Raw genomic sequence first — 16,339 nt, 5'->3', positions numbered from 1 at the left:
GCAATTGTCGCTTTCTAAATCAAGCTAAACGTATTTGTATTCTGTTGCGCTATATGCTCTCAACTGGTGTGGCATGATGGAGCTTTTTAGTTTGAAGTGCTACTCAACAAAGTTGAACCTAACTCTAGGAATAATTTAGTTCTAAAAATTTGCATAATACTTGAATCCGAATACTTGGTAACCCAGGGGCTTGAGAACTATATTTTCAGATGAAAAGTATGCAGCATTGAAAGTCCAAATGCTGCAGGGTATGCTATACTAGCTAAATGCAAAACCAACTCAAATGGAATTCCAGAGCACTTACACAGTGGCTTTCAAAAGTCTAGTTGCAGTATGGAATGGAATGAGTTCTTTTAAATATTATTTGGACGTGGTTAAAACATTTAGAGCCGCAATCGATGCCTTTCAAGTTGGACGCAAACATTTGTAACTAACTACGTAAAAGTAAACAACGCTCAAGATCTAATAGTTAACTAGACAATTAACAACAGTTTTTGACACAATTCAAGGCGTGGCCACATCGCCGTTGGCATTGTGATCCGTTTCGTTTGATTCAAGCAGCTGCGTCCAGTTGGCATTCGTCCTGACCACCTCGATGTCCTGGCGCAGTTGCTGGAGCGGAGCATGCAACTCCGTGGGCAACGCATCGTCCAGGACGCGGGAGACGTGCTCCAGTTGATTGGCATAGATCCTAAGGCGTTCCACATTGTTGTTATCCTGATGAGGGGTTTGGACCTGAAGAATGTGCCACTTTAAATTACTTGAATATATACCTATAGATGATTTAGACTCACCTGACTACCATTGGCTATTTCAAGGTATCCACGGACCCGTGGGTCTTTCAGCTGCCCACCCGCCTGCCACATTTTGAGCAGATTTAGAATTCCGAGGACATCGCCCTGGTCGGAGTCCTGGTTGGGTGAGAGCAGGCGCATGGGCGGGAACTCGGTGGTGGGCGACAGCTTCTTGTAGCTGCTGCAGAGTGTGCTCAGTGTGCAGATGTCCTCGTTGAGGCGCTGGTCAGGATTATTGGATGATATGCAGTTGTGGAGAAGCAGCAGCGTGGTGGTTACATGGCAATTAGTTTGGGTTCTCATTTTAAACGAAATAGTGCGCTTTTAAACTTGATTTGGGACTGTCGTACCATCGAGATGTCGTTTGTTTGATGATTGATCGATGATTCAGGTGATGATGAAATAAGGCGAAAGAAATTATATCGGAAGTTCGTTCAATAGCTACGACTACGGCACAACTCAAGATGTCAATAAGCCAAGTAATTTATTCAAAATTAGAACTACAACTAAACTAAATCAATCAAATAAAATAAGATCGCGAACGAGATTGGTATACAAAATATGAGAGTATATATCTGATGCTAAACGATAACGGATATATAGAAATGTCTTCGAAGGATGCGCAACAGAAAAGTCCAAATGCTCGGCGGCAATCTAGTCTTAAAACCTTACGTCGATCTCGTTGCGATGGCGCTGCATTTCGGCCTTGGCGCCACTCAGGTCGCTGCCCTTGATCATCAGCTCCTGGGTGGCATCCATGAGTTCGTCCTGCAGCTTCAGGTTAACGTCCTCCAAGTCTTTTAGTTTCTCCAGCATGTCCTCCTTGTGCTGCTGCAGTTTGTTCCTGAAACACAGAATTTATTGATGAGTTTCCATTAAAAATATAGATCGGCTAAAGCTAAAACTCACTTATCTACTATCAATTGCTGTATGCAATTGTCGTTGTCCAGCTGAACCAGTCGCAGGACCTTGAGCAATTTGGTCACCAAGGTATCCACTTCGATCACCTGGTCCACCACAGCCTGCGCGGTGCTGTACTCCATTAGTGAGGGCAATTCCGTCAGCTCCGCCAGTGAATCGTGGCAACTCAGCTCCTCCGTGTTGCATTGATCGCGAGGACTGGAATGAGGGAATACATATGAGCTGCAAGTCGGATTAAGTAACATCAATGGTAACCTACTTCATGGGCATGCCATTGATCTTGTGCATGTGCAGCTCCATTTGCTGGCGATTGGTGATGGCCTGGGATAATTGTTGCAGGGAGTCATCTCCCCCATTAATATTGTTTGGATGGCTACATTGACTAATCAATTCCGTGGGCAGCTCTATTTGGGAGATCATCCCCGTGCAGGAGGAGACCATGTTGTGCGAATGCGAATCCGGGTGTACCACATCCTCCAACACGTTGTCCATCATCAGCAGGCAGGGTTCCGTCTCAGAGTCCAGCATTTCCGTTGAATCGGAATCATCTACAGATTTCAGATAGAGTATTACTATTTGATGCTTTTAAAAGGGTTTTGTTTTTATAATACCTCCATTTCCCTGGGGCTCATGACCCTGTGTTCCTGCAGTAACCGCGGGAGCTGATCCTGATCCTAATCCTACTCCATTCTTTTTTCCCGCCTGTCGAAGAGACAAACGCTTACCGGAATGGGTGGTGGCTTGACGAATGGCACCGATGACAGCGGCTATGAAGGACTGATTGCGCTGCGGGGATAAGGAACCATCGCTAGCCAGGACCAGAGTGTGAATGGCATCGCCACTAGCTGCCGGACAAATGGGCAGGTCCAGGCCATTGGGCCTTTGTCCGTTGTGGACGTGCTCCGATTCTGCCTGGAAACGAATGTCCTGTGAAGGTAAGAATTTATGTAGAATTTATTTACGATGTTTAGAAAATAGCACCTCACCTCCAAGTCCTGCTCGGAAATACTGTAGGAGTAGACGAGCTGTTCCACCAGACCATCCAAACGGGAGTGTAGTCCCGAGAGGGCAGTGGATGCGCCGGCCACAGAGGCATTCTGCTGGTGGATGAGCTCCCTCGATTTGTTCTCCAAGGCAGTGAACTTGGTCTGAAGCAGACGGTTCTCCTGGCGCCGCTGCTCATTGAGTCGCACTAGATGTCTGCATTCATCCCGCAGCACCTTTGCCTCCTCCTCGCGATTGGCCAACTGCGATTTCACGGCTTGATAATCCGCTTCCAGTTCCCGCAGGGCATCGCACTGAGCTGCCTTCTCATGCTGCAGGAAGTCCTGCAGTTCACTGGACTCCTGCTCGATGGCGGCCTTCTCCTGGAGCAGCAACTGTTGCGTGGCCAAGGATCTGCGCATCTCCAGCTGCAGAGCGCGGCACATGGCCCTCAGCTGGCCTATTTCCTGCTGCCGCTCGAAAAGCTCATGGCCACTGATTTGTATCTGGGACTCCAGCATGAGTAGACTGTCATGACCACTGCCATCACCACTGTCCTCCGATGTGGGTGTTCCCGCACTGGCACTGACCACTCGCGCCAGCTCCAGCATACCCATCACCCGCTCCGTGTTCAAGTGGAGCTCCTGCTGCATGGCCAGCTTTTCCTCCCGCTCGCGCTGCAGTTTTCCACTGAGTTGGCGCACCTCCTGACGCAGTTGCTCCAGCTCGAATTCCCTTTGGTCTGGCTCCGCTTGGGTGCTTTGATGCCGCTGCTCCACGGCGTCCAGGGCTCGAGTTTGCAGTAGTCCGCCGCCCAGGACTTGCTCCAAGTCCTCACTGGTCAGTGCCGTTTGCACTGCAGTCTCGTGATAGATTCGTGTTCTGGGCGTTGCCGGTTGTGGTCTTCTCAGTGAATTGACCTTAGCGGTGGCGGGAGCCAAGCTTCTACGACTCGTAGGAACCACCATTACCGAGGAAGTCATGCGGGCATCCACGACTGCTGCACGGCTGATGGAGTTGCTCCTCGATAGTCGGCCCCCAGTGAGATCCTCCACGGACTGCTGTTTCCGGCGCCGAGGTAGTGTTCCGCCGGGTGCAGGACTTCCTCGCATTCGATTTGCCGTAACTTCCGGAGTCACTGACATTCCGCGACGAGCTGCTCCTCGATTCGCCGGCCAGCGACCATCGTCGGAGGGCGTGCCCGGTGTCCTGGCTCGACTCAGCGATGGAGTTCTCTGCACCTGGGTGAGCCGTTGGACAGACTGCGCCCGATTCAGGGCATTGGGCAGCGTATCCGGTTTCTGCGGACGTGCCAGGCGGGTGGAAGTGGGTGTGGCCGTGGCACTGGGCACTCGAAATGAGGAGGTCGAAAGGCGCGCCTTATCCCTGTGAGTGGAGGGTGTGCCAGGAGTGCCTGGTGCGGCACTGTTTCTGGGCAGGCTCTCCGCTCTCTTTAGGTTGGCCACCCGGCCACGCAATTGATCCTTGGCAGGAGTACCTGTTGCCTCCGGCTCAAACATCGCCACTTTCTTCTTCACCGAACCCGTTCTCCTCGGCGGCGATGTCTTTTCACTGCCCGTTTCACTAGCAGTCAGGGCCACCGTGCTCACTTTCAGTTCGCAGCTGTCGTAGATCTCCTCCAGACCATTGCTACTGGTGTAGCCCCCGCTGGTGCTGCTCAGGCCACGTTGCAAGGTGACTCTCGAATGGCAACAACTGGCCACATCCAAGCCACTGTCGCTGCCATCGCAATTGCCCGGGGTGACAACTGATTCACTCAGCTCCAAGCTGGTCATCCCCACAACCAGCTGCTGCTCCTCCAGGCAGACTGTTTGCTGCGGTTCCTCCGCTCGCGATTCCATCTCGAAGAGAGTGGCGGACATGGCCGACCACTAGTCGCCTGTGCACGAAATAAAGGAGAAAATGAGAGGCTGTTAGTCAGAGCACTGAGACAAATAAAATAATATAACATTATGTTATAGAAACAAATAGATTATTTCTCTACTTCATCATTTTTAAATTATCATCTGAGACCACATTTGAAAGTTTTTCCAGCATAGACTTAGAGATTAAGATCACTTATTTTTCGCAGTGCAGTGATTCACTTAAGATGACCCACATTTCGGGACGCGTATTTTTGGGATGCTGGCATTTCGGACCGATCCCCATTTTCCCGCTCCCATTCTCTCGGCATGCGACACAAACAAGTTGCATGCCACCGACCTTTTTCCGAAATGCAAAAATAGGATTTGCGAGTACAATTCATTTTTACGGTCAAGTTGCCCGGCACGCAACCCAAAACAGTTGGATTATGGACGATGGACGATGGACGGGTGAATGTGGTTGCATCGTGACCAGGACGAAACATTTGGCCCCGCAGGCCATGATTGACTTGAACTAGTTTCCGAGGAGAGTGACACGACACGAAATGTGCACCTGCCGACATTACAACGAAGTGGGCCATCGCCGGGTCTGTCGCAAATAAATTATGAGGAGCATTGTCTCGTGGGGTCGTCATCGTCGAAATATCTGAGGCATGTGTGTGGATGTGTGTGGCACGTTGACCCAACTGGCAGACGCCTGTGGGCCATCATTGCGGAACTTTCCAAACTCGCATCCAATTTGGCATGGCACATTGTTGTGCCAGAAATCCGCTTCGCAATTCGCACTTTATCACATCCATCATCATTCTAGTTGAGTCACATTAAGATTCATACGAGATTCATAAGATTCACTCAGAGGTGCTGGCGCTTTCAATTTGGAAGGTGCAAATGGTGCTAAGTAAATCTCGACTTTGGTTAACGTATTTTGCCATATAGTACCAGCTTTGTAAGGGTATTTCTGGTTCACCATCTAGACAAGGTAAGTTGCTATATATTTGCCGCTTGTTGGGCTTTGCATTACAGTCCCAGTTAGACACACGTCATTAGCGTCATGTTTGTTATGCGATCTCCCAGAGATTTTGGGCAAATTTTTGATGATTTCATCACGCAGGTGAGGTGACTGCGAGGGAGCTCTTAATGAAGTTGCTCCAGTTTTCAGCAAATTGGAGATTTGTTTGAAGCGAATTACAGTAAATTGCTGGCCCGACCCAGACTTGGCCAATCGCCAACCGGTTTGTCAGGAATGCCCTCCATGCTCTTTTCCTCTGCCAGCATTTTCAATTTTCTCCAGCCAGAACGGAGATCCTGCAAACGACCTTGTTTACGATATGTTAAAGGCTGTCTCAAGTCGTGCCCGCCACTCGGTCGATGCTCGAGTTGACTTTAAAGAGACGTTGCAGCCCATCCAGACAAGACAGCCAGCCACCTAATGAAGACCACTCGAAAGCGCTGATGGGTAAGACTCCAAGCGCCTCCTCACTGGCCCCCCAGTTGGGTGCAAGAAAAACCAAGGCAAGGCGAAGCCATAAACAGCCACATTTCCACACAAAGATACAAAGATACACACACAAAGTACGAGTATCTGCTGGATACACATTGAGGTGGCGAAATAGAAGGGACAGGACGGCAAGTCGGGATTGGGATTGAGTATGGGAACGGGAATGAAGTTGTCGCCGCTAATCCACGAATCGATCGAAATGCCATGGCCCTGGCAGTGAAAGATGCAAGTCAGCCGAGAGGCCGGAAAAAACTAGTTTCGCATCCGAGGCTGAGGTCTTATCGAAGTCGAAGTCGCGAGTCTGTCACTCTTTCGATGGCGAGGCGCTTGGCGGAATTGGTTGGACAAACCGGAACAGACGCTGCATAAATGCACTGCGAAAGAACTGAAGAAATAGTGTCTGCCCATAACTCGTAAATTCTAAAGTAAAGGCAAATAAGTATTTTGTACAAATCTGTTATGACGGCTCCAATAATTCTGATAGTGCACCTGGATCAGGATTTACTATATTAATATTTATATTAAAACTATCTCATACCCACATTATACTTTATGTAATAATACTTTCTATACCCACAATCTCATACTTTACAATATACATAAATGGCTTGTTTTGTGTAAATGAAAGATCGCACAGAGTGGAACTGCGAAATACCCTTCTTTTCGCTGGATAATGGTGCAGCATGCAACAATGTTTTAGCGAGTAATAGTTCAAGGCGAAAGCTATATAAATACATAGGAGCCCACGCTCGTTGAGCGCGGTGAATAGAAACCCTTGAGGGTGATTTCGTCACGGCACATTAACTCCAATCAATGGGCAGAGTGGGTATTCCCCTTTCGTAGGGGTCCACTAATTCGATTAAGGCGCTTGGCAGAGCAAGAACATGTAGTCCGGGCACCGACTTGACGTCGTCGCAATGTCGCCGGCTTTGCCAAGTTAATTGCACTTAGCCGTGTTGTGCTGGCTGGGAAATGGAAAATGGAAAATGGGGAAAAGTTGCAAGAGATGCAAGTGCCACAAGTGGCGCGCTTAACGCATCGCTCGGCATTAATTGCAACGTTTGATGTATCTGAAGCGTCTGGTGGTGACTGTCAACGGTCACACACCAATCTCGCCATATCGCAGACATCTGCCATTCATCTCGAATTAGCATCCATTCAATGGACAGAAGGAGGAGGCCTCGTCTCAGCGATTTCGCTGGTTTTACAACCCACTCATGGATGGGAGTTTCGGATCGTTAAGATAAGTTGGCTTAGGAAAATTACAGCAGTTACTCTCGCTTTTTCCTATCGAAATTCCCAGTTGGACTGAGGTGAAACCAGTGCTTTACTTTTATTTCTTTTCAAATCTGTTCTGATCTGCAGAATTCAATGGGTTATCGCATCTGTGACCGTGGTCAAGCGGTTTTCTGGGAACCGCTCAGCAATTTGTTCCTCAATTATGCATTCCCATTCGAACAGATATATGTACTATATGAGAGTATGTGTACTCCAAATCGCATGACAATTCAGAGCAGAATCTGCATAGACAGTGCGTTCCATGACTATAAGGCAAGGTTGATATATCACTTTAATTCCAGCCATTGAAAAATTTATTTGCAAACAGCAAGCGCACAAAAAAATAGTTCTTTTGGGTATATTCTACTATTTCACTACTACTATTTTACATTGCCGAAACGCAGTGCCTGCATATGCATATGATTATTTATGCGATCGCAGTTCCTTGGTCACTGATTCTGTGCCACATGTTCGGGAAAAAGGGGAAACGCAAACGTTCACTTGCATAAATTTCTCCTCCCATTTTGTTCCGTCTGTTGTGGCAGTTGCATTGAAAACAATTTACTTCCCCATACATGCAGCGAGTATCTACAGCAATTTATTTATTATTTTTGTGTCGCAGATTGAAACTGGGGGGATTAGGAGAACCCCTTTTATGGCCCAATGCCCACTTTCTGAAAACTGGAATCCCAGTTACTCGATGCTCGAGGAACTCAATTGATGGGGCTTCCCTTTGGGAGTGAGTTAGCTCGACTGGTTAATTGATATGGAAACGGGTGTTATGGCATACCCGTGTTCTAACTTTAAAACAGGTGGTCGTGCGTGGGTGACTGCCACGCCCCAAGGGAGTAGTCCACTCCCCGAAAAACCTTTTGTTGTTTGTCAAAACACTTCCTGTGCTGCCAGCGATCCACGAAACTCAAATGAAGTGAAACATTTGTGCCGCGAATTACAATCGAGTTGCCCCCGGTCGGTGCCCCTGCCCCCAACCACACACCCCTCCCCCCTTTCACAGTTGCCGCCCGCATCTGCCGAACAGCCCATCCCCATTCCCCATTCTCCCTGCCCCTCCCTCCCCAAATGCAAACACCTCCCTCTCCGCCCCCCGGTGCAGTTATAATGAGTTGCAGTTGCAAGTTGTGCGCACAGTTTTCGTCTGGGGGACGAACGTCAATTCAAAACTGCACACACAAACAAAAGCCTCACAAAAATAATGGCTTAAAAACATAAAAAAAAATAAAATTTCAATAATTATTATTAAAATTTATATAATTAGAATCTATAACATCTTCACTCTTTGAATCGGGTAAGCAAATGTGGCAGATAAGAAAGTATAAACAGGTTGTGCACAGAATTCCGCTCAGTGCACCGAGTAGTTTCTATTGGCAGAAGGGGCAGGAGTCACGCCAGTGGGCAGTTGGGGAAGTCGAAGAACTTTCCGACTCTTCCGGGTTCTTTCCCCCCTCTGACTATCTGGCTTCGCCTATATTTTGGTGTTTTCCTTCTGTATTGCACCTGCCGACTTATCGCGCATTATGCACACAGTGCGGACCAGAGAATTGTAAGCATGATTTTCTAATTTTTAGCCGATGCCCCTGTCTCGACTTGCGGCTTTTCTTCATTTTTCTTTTTATTATTGTTTTTTTTTCAAAACAGTTTCAATTTGTTTTGGGGCTAACTCCCGCCATCTGTGTGTATGTGTTTGGGGTATCAAAGAAAGAACTGAAACCGAAAAGAGGCGGGGTAGTTAAGGGGCGGGGACTGGGGCGTGGCTGGGCCTTATAGCGATTGCGGTGCCAGCTGGCTGTCACGAACGCGGGTTTTGGGGCTCTTGGGGATCGGGAATATTGGGTAACGGGGATCGGGAATTCGGCACTAGCCATCAGATATTGGGCAACATTAATACGAGTAGTCGGCGTAGCAGGAAGAATCGGCCGACTGAATCGCTCATCGCTTTTGAAGTTTCAAGTCTTCTGCCCCTGGTGAGTTGTTGTTGTTGATTCAGACGCAGCAATGTTGCTGTTGCTGTTTTCGTTGCTGCCGTAAACTATAAACAATTTTTGGCGGCTTCTCAGTCAACAGCAACGGCACGCAAATGTTTCGCTTTGCATTAACTATTTACTGGAAAGTTTTTTCGAAAAGCAGATTGGGCAATACTGAAAGGCAGGCAGCTCGAAACTGCTTCAAATTCTTGGGATAACACTGACTTCAAAAAGGTTCAAGTACTTAGAGAGATGCATTCAATAATCCTCTAGATTTCCGTGCTGGAAAGAACTTCCAGTTTGTAAAGTACTTCAAGATCATTATACCAAGAAAACGCTGTTATTATGAATTGTTATTAAGAATATAAAAGAATGCACTATGCAAGTTCCCAGGAACGTGCAAGTTTCAACTTCTATTTGCAATCCAAAAGAGTCATGCCATTTATGAGAAGAGTTTTCGTATCTACAAACTCTTTTCGCATCTGAGAGAACGCATTAATCATGTGTTCCCGCATAGTCTAAAAATAGTTTTTATTAGGCTGCCAGCGATTGAAATGTAGTTCGCCAATGGAATGGAGTCTTTTGTGACAAATGTGCCGCACTTGATTTGTTTCAGATGTGCGGAACCGGCGAGGGCGGAATATCGTTTGTTGGCCTGGTCCAAATGCGAACTGGAATAGACCGACAGAGACCGGAATGAAATGGTGACTAGTGACTAGTGACTTTGTGAAACTCTCCGGCTTAATTAACTACCCATTGCGTTGGCAATTACGCCAACTACTGAAGTTATTTGTCATATGGCGGAGAAAGTCGAGATTGCGGCCTGATCTCCAACGCGCTGTTCGGATACTTTGGCCTATGGCCACTTGGTTGGTCTTTTAACGTTTGGGTATCAAAGAAAATGGCTCTCTATAAGAGCCATGCCATAATACACATAGTTTTCATACCAATGCGAGTAGAAACAATGAGTGCTGTACTTCACGCTCCGCAAAGTTTTTCAGCGGCATGCGCCACACGACACTCCGCTGCCAAAAAGGGGGGTAAAAGGGGTGGAAGAGGGGCGGGGCGGTCTTGACCATTGACCAGCAACGCTTAGAGTCGAGCTTGACTGGAGGCAATCCATAAAACCGAGCCAAAGCCATGAGACCACACCGCAAAAAATTTACAAAATGTGGCCCAAAATGTATGTTTTATCAAGGTAATTCTCAGTAATGCAAAACTCTAATCGATATTCTGGCTAAGTAATCGCTTTCAATGTACATTTTTAGCAGGTTTACTATAATCACGATATTTCTGTGATATGATAACAATATATTTGTGTCGCCAACAGTAGATAAGCGGTCATATTTCCAATAAAAGGAAAGAATTATTGATGTGTTCCTGTGTCATATTTTCCCCAAATATAAACTCTATAGCTAGCTAAATAATAGTAGTATTACTGAAGTAGTTTCAAAACGTATATGAAAAATCCATATCAAATGCATTAGAATAACCATTATTTTTTCTCGCAGTGCATACGACGCCGAAAGCGGCATAGACAAAGCGAATGGAAAGCATCTGGAGACGCCTGAAAGTCTCGCCTGAGAGCCTCGCTCATTGTCAACGTCTCAGTATCTCGTCTCGAATGTTTTGGCAAGGTTCCAGTCCAGGCAGCCAGGGTTTCCAGAAGCGTTCTCCAAGGCACAATCCGCCGAAACGGAATAGCCGAATGGCCATTGTCTGTGGAAAGACGAGATGATGAGGCGGCTGCAGCTGGAATTCTGCTCTGTTTGCCCGCGTTTATCGTGTTTCCAAGGGTTGCCAAATCAAAACGAGGCGAATCTGGCCATTCAACTGACCTTGAAAACCACCCAGACATGAGTCCGTTGCTGATTATAAACAATGCAAAATTTGGACAGCGGCGCAGAGTGGGGAGTGTCGCCAAAAACAGGCTCGAATCAGTGAGCTGCCAAATTTCGCACACTTCAAAAACTTGTTTATCATTAATTATCGCCATTGTTATTGAGAGACCCGCTAATCGGGCATACATATGTATATATGCCAGTTATCGGGGAAACACTTTAAAAATGCAATGGGTTATTATCTTTTGGGCTGGTGCTAGAACTGGAAAGCGCTGATAACCACTATCGCCAATTGGTGTGTGGGAAAGCGAAATGTGTCACACGTTTTGTTCGCAGAGTGGAAAGTACAAGAACGGAGGCTTGTTTCTTGCGACTCTTGCACCGGAAACTGCACTAATTGATGCTTAATTAGCGATTTCCTCAGCTCACTCTCCATTACGACATCCCCACTCCCCCATTCCAAGTTGAAAATTGTCGCATTATGGAGTAACGGCTGCCATGTCCGCTGCTCCGTCAATCGGGGCTTATGAATATGGTAAAAGCCACTTAAGCAGGCCGGAATACACCAGCAGAAATGGGAGTATCTACCAATTATTAATTCAAAGAAGTCTGACTATCTCAGATTGCAACTAATCACTTTTGAAAGGGAATTACTTTTTCTATGTTAGCTTAAAAGGAATTGCGAACCACATAATTCATGCAAACATTAATGAATACCACAATTTTTAGGCAAAAAGTGTTTGCCACATTTTGCTTTGTATCTTTAATGCAAGAGCGTCATGCTGACCTCCATTTTGCAGCATAACTTTTTGCAGTGTGTCAAGATGTGACTGTTTGACTGACTGACTGACTGAGTGACGGACTGGCATTAAATTGCACTCTTCCTGATTGCTTTGTCGCTTCAAAATCGATTATCGCCGAAGTCATGCAACTGAAATTATATTCACCGCTTGCCACATGCATACACGTATACGCGTATGTATATATACTCTTACAACAAAGTTAACGCTGCTTAATGAAACGGGCGACGTGGCTAGGATACAAAATCCGGAAGCCCCTCAGTCCGGCGGTCCTGACCTTTTTAATTTCAGCTAAAAACCAAAGCCACACGACGCCAAGACATGGGGCAAAAAACCTCTGACCCACCACAACCACCTCAACCACCCCCTCACCCACACAGCGATGTGGCCTCAACTTAAGACGCAGCTCATATTCGATAACCACTTTCTACCCGCCAATGAGTTACAGTGGAGTTTAAGTAAGCTGAACCTGCATCCTGATGCAGTTACAGAAATAGACTATTCGAGTTCTTACATAAACAAAACTTTCATTTTCTCAGTAAATTGTGTGCACTTTGTTATATTTAAATGCTGTGTAAAAACTATAACTAGCTACGTTTTTCAAGTTAGAGCTATTTGCCTTTCCCCAATACCAACAGTTACAATGTAAGCGAATATAAAAAGGATATTAAGACGTAATAAATAGGTGTTGTTAATCGATTTCAAGACAAAACTGGTACTTTTAAAACTTCGTAAGACCCAGTGAAAGGAGTTGTTCAGAGTTGCTCAAAGCCATATTCTCCCAGTTCGTTCTACTTAGTGGTGTTGCACTGTGGCTACTCACCCACGGAGTTGGTGCTGAAGGAGGAAAACTGTGCCAGCGGTTGAAGCTGCTGGAGTTTCGTTCGTTGATTCGCTCGTTTGCTGTTTTGTTTGTTTGTCGGATTGTTGCTGTGTTTGCTGTGCTTGCTGCTTAGTTGTTGTTCCTTTGGTGGGCGACGATGGAAATGTCAGAGGGTCGCGGTATTACGGCCTCCCAGGGCATTCTCTTTTCGATTGTATTTTTTTTTGTCGTTTTGCCTGATAATTCTATTATTGCTCTCGCTCTCTTGGGGGGAGTGCAAAATAATGGATGGCAATTCGCGGACGGAAATTTTGCGAATTTAGCGAGTCGCTTCAACTTTGTGCAAATTGAATGCACAAACACTGCGAAATGGAGAGAAATTATTAACTCCGGTGTTCTCCCCTCTCCCACACACGCACACACACATACACACACGTGCACGCGCGAATTTTCGTGACAGCTGCAGCTGGAGAAGAAGAAGAGCACGAATGATCGCTCAAGGACTCGGTATCGTCCTGCTGTTTCCTCTCTCTCTCCCTGTCTTGCTCACTTGCTTTTGTTGTTTCGTTTACCTAACACAACGGCTTATTTGTATTGTCAGGACTCACTCACACTTACACACGCGCACGTACACCAACACTAGCGCACTGCAGCTGAGTTGAAAGGAAAAATCGATGATGAATCTGCGAATTAAAAGTTAATAGCCGCACATCGATTCATTTCCCGCAAATCGTCGCTTGATATTTAGTTTTTCAGCCTTGTTTCTGCTGCTCGAGAGGAAAAAGACAGCAAGGCTGCGTTGAAAAACCCGTTCGGCGCGCAGGAAAGTCGGAAAAACGAAAATCGAAGAGCGGCTTGGTAACAAAACGCGCCCACTCGCGGAAAACAACAAGTTTAAATATTAATTAAATCGATATATATTCACTAAATCATAATATACATCGCAATTACTTCATGCGGGCGAACAGAAACACACTATCACGTCGAATTTTTTTTCGTTTGCTTTAAAACATTTGTTCGAATGCCGCAACTCCGCAGGCATTAAAGAAATATGGATGTTTCTTTAATATTTTTTAATTGCAACCGAAAAACAGCGCGCGCCGCTGCGCTCTCTCGAAAAATTACAGAGAAACTGCGGTGCGGGTGCTTATATAGATTTTGAAAAATTTAGAGGAACCAAACGAAGGTAATGTAAAAATACCAAAGCCGGGAATTCCCGCTCTCCCACGCTGTTAACCGTCTGGCATATCTCACTGTTAATTCTCTGCTGTTAAGTGTAACTATCGGATGCACCAACTGTATCTCATCCATAACATCAGTTCTCTTAATAAGCAAAACTAATTTTATGTAATCATATTTAATATTTTTAAATTAATTTACATTCTGGATATTCTTCTTATAAACAATTTAAAGAACATACATATATTGGGTAATACTGCAAATGCTGGCGGGTACATTTCAAACGCAATCTTCAAAATACCGCAACAGAAATACTAACCTCAATCGGTAATGTCTTATACGTAGTCTTATACTCGGTGTTATCTGTTGAGTTTGAAATTTTAATAAATTGCCGTTAAATTAAATAAATGAAAATAATCAAAAAATGTATAAATAGTGGTTTGGGTGTAAATAATAAAACAATTTCGAAAAACTTGTCAAAAGTTAAAAAAAATACCATTAGCTGTTAAATTTTCCATTTTTTTAATATTTTTCATAAATTTCAAAAATGTTGTATTATAATTTAAGGTTACACACTTGGCCGAAATTATAAATGAATATTATATCTTGAGATATAATATATATTTCACAAATATTTCACAATTCACATTTTTAATATAAGATCAACAATTTCGCATTAATGTGAAATATTTTTGAGGTTACGTTTGGCTGTGAAATTATGTAACATAATAAACACGTGATCAATAGAAGTATTTGCCCAAACCCATGAAATCGATTAGGTTAAAAATAGCTGAGATGACGTCACTTTTATCTTGTGTTTGTATTAGTATGTGACTGATAAAGAAAGGCAAATGTTTACAGTCCGAAAGTCGAGATAAGCTTGGCGCCAAAGTTGCCTCTATAAAAGCTCATCACTGAAGCAGCAGAAGCCAGTCAAGTTCAAGTGTTCAAGTGAAGCAGCCGCAACATACGCAACAGATCCCGCAGCAGCATCATCAGCAATTACAGCAGTTGTATCCAGTTGTGCTAAGTGAATTCCTTATCGGGTCAGGTGTAAACTAGTGCGAAAATGTCGCAATCCGATAACGTGGCACGTGAGCAAACTGCGGCAAATGCAGTGCCGGAGGCATGTCAAGGCTGCCGCGGCCAGTTGCCACGTGCCACGCCCGTAGAAGTGGAGGACATGGCCACCCCGTCGCTGGAGAAACTCATTCGGAAGGCCAACATGGCCCAGAAAATGCTGAACGATGTGATGAAGCAGATCCAAACGGAATCTCAGCTCTCCACCAAGGAGACCAAGTCCAAGCACCGAAGTTCCGATGGAGGTAAACGCAGACACAGAGGACGCAAGCATGGTCATCACACTAGCTCATCTTCCAGCTCCAGTTCCGACCATAGCGACTGCGAGCTGATCCTGGCGGAGCAGGAGGAACACATGCCTAGGAGGAGACACATCCGGGATGATCGCAAGCGGGATCGCTCCAGGTCTCGTGGTCGTTCCCGTGGTCACTCTCGTGGCCGTTCTCATGGGCGTTCTCGTTCCAGGTCCTACACCGATTCCCGACGATCCCGAGCATTGCCGTTGGCTCTGCCCGTTCGGATTTCAGTGTGAGTATCTGGCTGCATTCAATATTACCAAATATCCATTATCCATTTTAAAAGTTAAGTGTGCACAAAAAAAAAACCCAAAAAAAAAATTTTAATAAATATATATGCCTAAAAAAAATATTGAAATGAATTTTTTATTTATTTTATTGAACTTAAATTGGAGGGGGGCTTGTATTTGTTTTTGGTCCAGTAGTTTGGTAAATCAATATTCAAGATAAGATTGCATTCGTTGATGAAATGCTGATACATTCATTTATTATTAAATAAATTATTAAATAAATAAAATAAATTTTCAAATTTGAATGCAGATTTTTAGAAAATTGCTCCAGAAACATTTAGAGGTATGCCACTTCAAAATCCGATTAAGATAAGTTGAGTTATGGAGTTTAGAACTTCAGCCTTGGGTGGTTTTTTAATTTCCACAACATCATAACATCAGAAAAATTACAAAAAAATTGAAAAAACATAAATTTTCAAATTTGAATGCAGATTTTTAGAAAATTGCTCCAGAATTATTTAGAGGTATGCCACTTCAAATTCCGATTAAGATAAGTTGAGTTGTGGACTTTAGAACTTCAGCCTTGGGTGGTTTTTTAATTTCCACAACATCATAACATCAGAAAAATTACAAAAAAATTGAAAAAAAATAAATTTTTAAATTTGAATGCAGATATTTAGAGAATTGCTCCAGAAACATTTAGAGGTATGCCACTTCAAAATCCGATAAAGATAAGTTGAGTTATGGACT

At 45.0% G+C, this 16,339-nt stretch overlaps 2 protein-coding genes across 5 annotated transcripts; one reads left to right on the top strand and one right to left on the bottom strand.

The window, feature by feature from the left end:
• Positions 1-77: 77 nt before the first annotated feature.
• On the bottom strand, positions 78-13,970 carry LOC6544715. 3 transcript variants are annotated; one of them, XM_015158237.2, is made up of 9 exons: positions 13,756-13,970; positions 12,805-13,166; positions 2,702-4,599; positions 2,327-2,642; positions 1,975-2,263; positions 1,704-1,913; positions 1,467-1,638; positions 795-1,016; positions 78-735 (listed from the first exon to the last, which is right to left on the bottom strand). In XM_015158237.2, exons 3-9 carry the CDS (start codon positions 4,580-4,582, stop codon positions 505-507), a joined length of 3,321 nt encoding a protein of 1,106 aa, XP_015013723.1. In that variant the 5' UTR covers positions 4,583-4,599; positions 12,805-13,166; positions 13,756-13,970; the 3' UTR covers positions 78-504. The 3 variants fall into 3 exon arrangements, with proteins under 3 accessions (XP_015013723.1, XP_001971491.2, XP_026832364.1); XM_001971455.3 differs by having other exon boundaries at positions 12,805-13,970; XM_026976563.1 differs by lacking the exons at positions 78-735; positions 795-1,016 and adding an exon at positions 1,025-1,135 and having other exon boundaries at positions 12,805-13,969.
• A 940-nt stretch (positions 13,971-14,910) lies between these two features.
• Positions 14,911-15,680, top strand: LOC6544714 (RNA-binding motif protein, X-linked 2). Of its 2 annotated transcripts, XM_015157941.2 has the most exons (2): positions 14,911-15,308; positions 15,364-15,437. In XM_015157941.2, the coding sequence occupies exons 1-2, from the start codon at positions 15,053-15,055 to the stop codon at positions 15,393-15,395; spliced, it is 288 nt and encodes a 95-aa protein (XP_015013427.1). In that variant the 5' UTR covers positions 14,911-15,052; the 3' UTR covers positions 15,396-15,437. The 2 variants fall into 2 exon arrangements, with proteins under 2 accessions (XP_015013427.1, XP_001971490.1); XM_001971454.3 differs by having other exon boundaries at positions 14,911-15,680.
• Positions 15,681-16,339: the final 659 nt, after the last annotated feature.

Source organism: Drosophila erecta, unplaced genomic scaffold (genome assembly GCF_003286155.1).
Source record: "Drosophila erecta strain 14021-0224.00,06,07 unplaced genomic scaffold, DereRS2 tig00000021-arrow-pilon, whole genome shotgun sequence".
Classification (NCBI taxonomy): domain Eukaryota; kingdom Metazoa; phylum Arthropoda; class Insecta; order Diptera; family Drosophilidae; genus Drosophila; species Drosophila erecta.
This window is presented reverse-complemented; position numbering and strand designations above follow the sequence as displayed.

Bases quoted from the DNA above. Each gene is read 5' to 3' on its own strand.
- LOC6544715 (XM_001971455.3), bottom strand. From the start codon at position 4,582: ATGTCCGCCACTCTCTTCGAGATGGAATCGCGAGCGGAGGAACCGCAG. The intron at 2,643-2,701 runs GTGAGGTGCTAT...TTACCTTCACAG, and splicing joins TTTCCGAGCAGGACTTGGAG to GACATTCGTTTCCAGGCAGA. The intron at 736-794 runs GTGAGTCTAAAT...CACATTCTTCAG, and splicing joins AAATAGCCAATGGTAGTCAG to GTCCAAACCCCTCATCAGGA.
- LOC6544714 (XM_001971454.3), top strand. From the start codon at position 15,053: ATGTCGCAATCCGATAACGTGGCACGTGAGCAAACTGCGGCAAATGCA.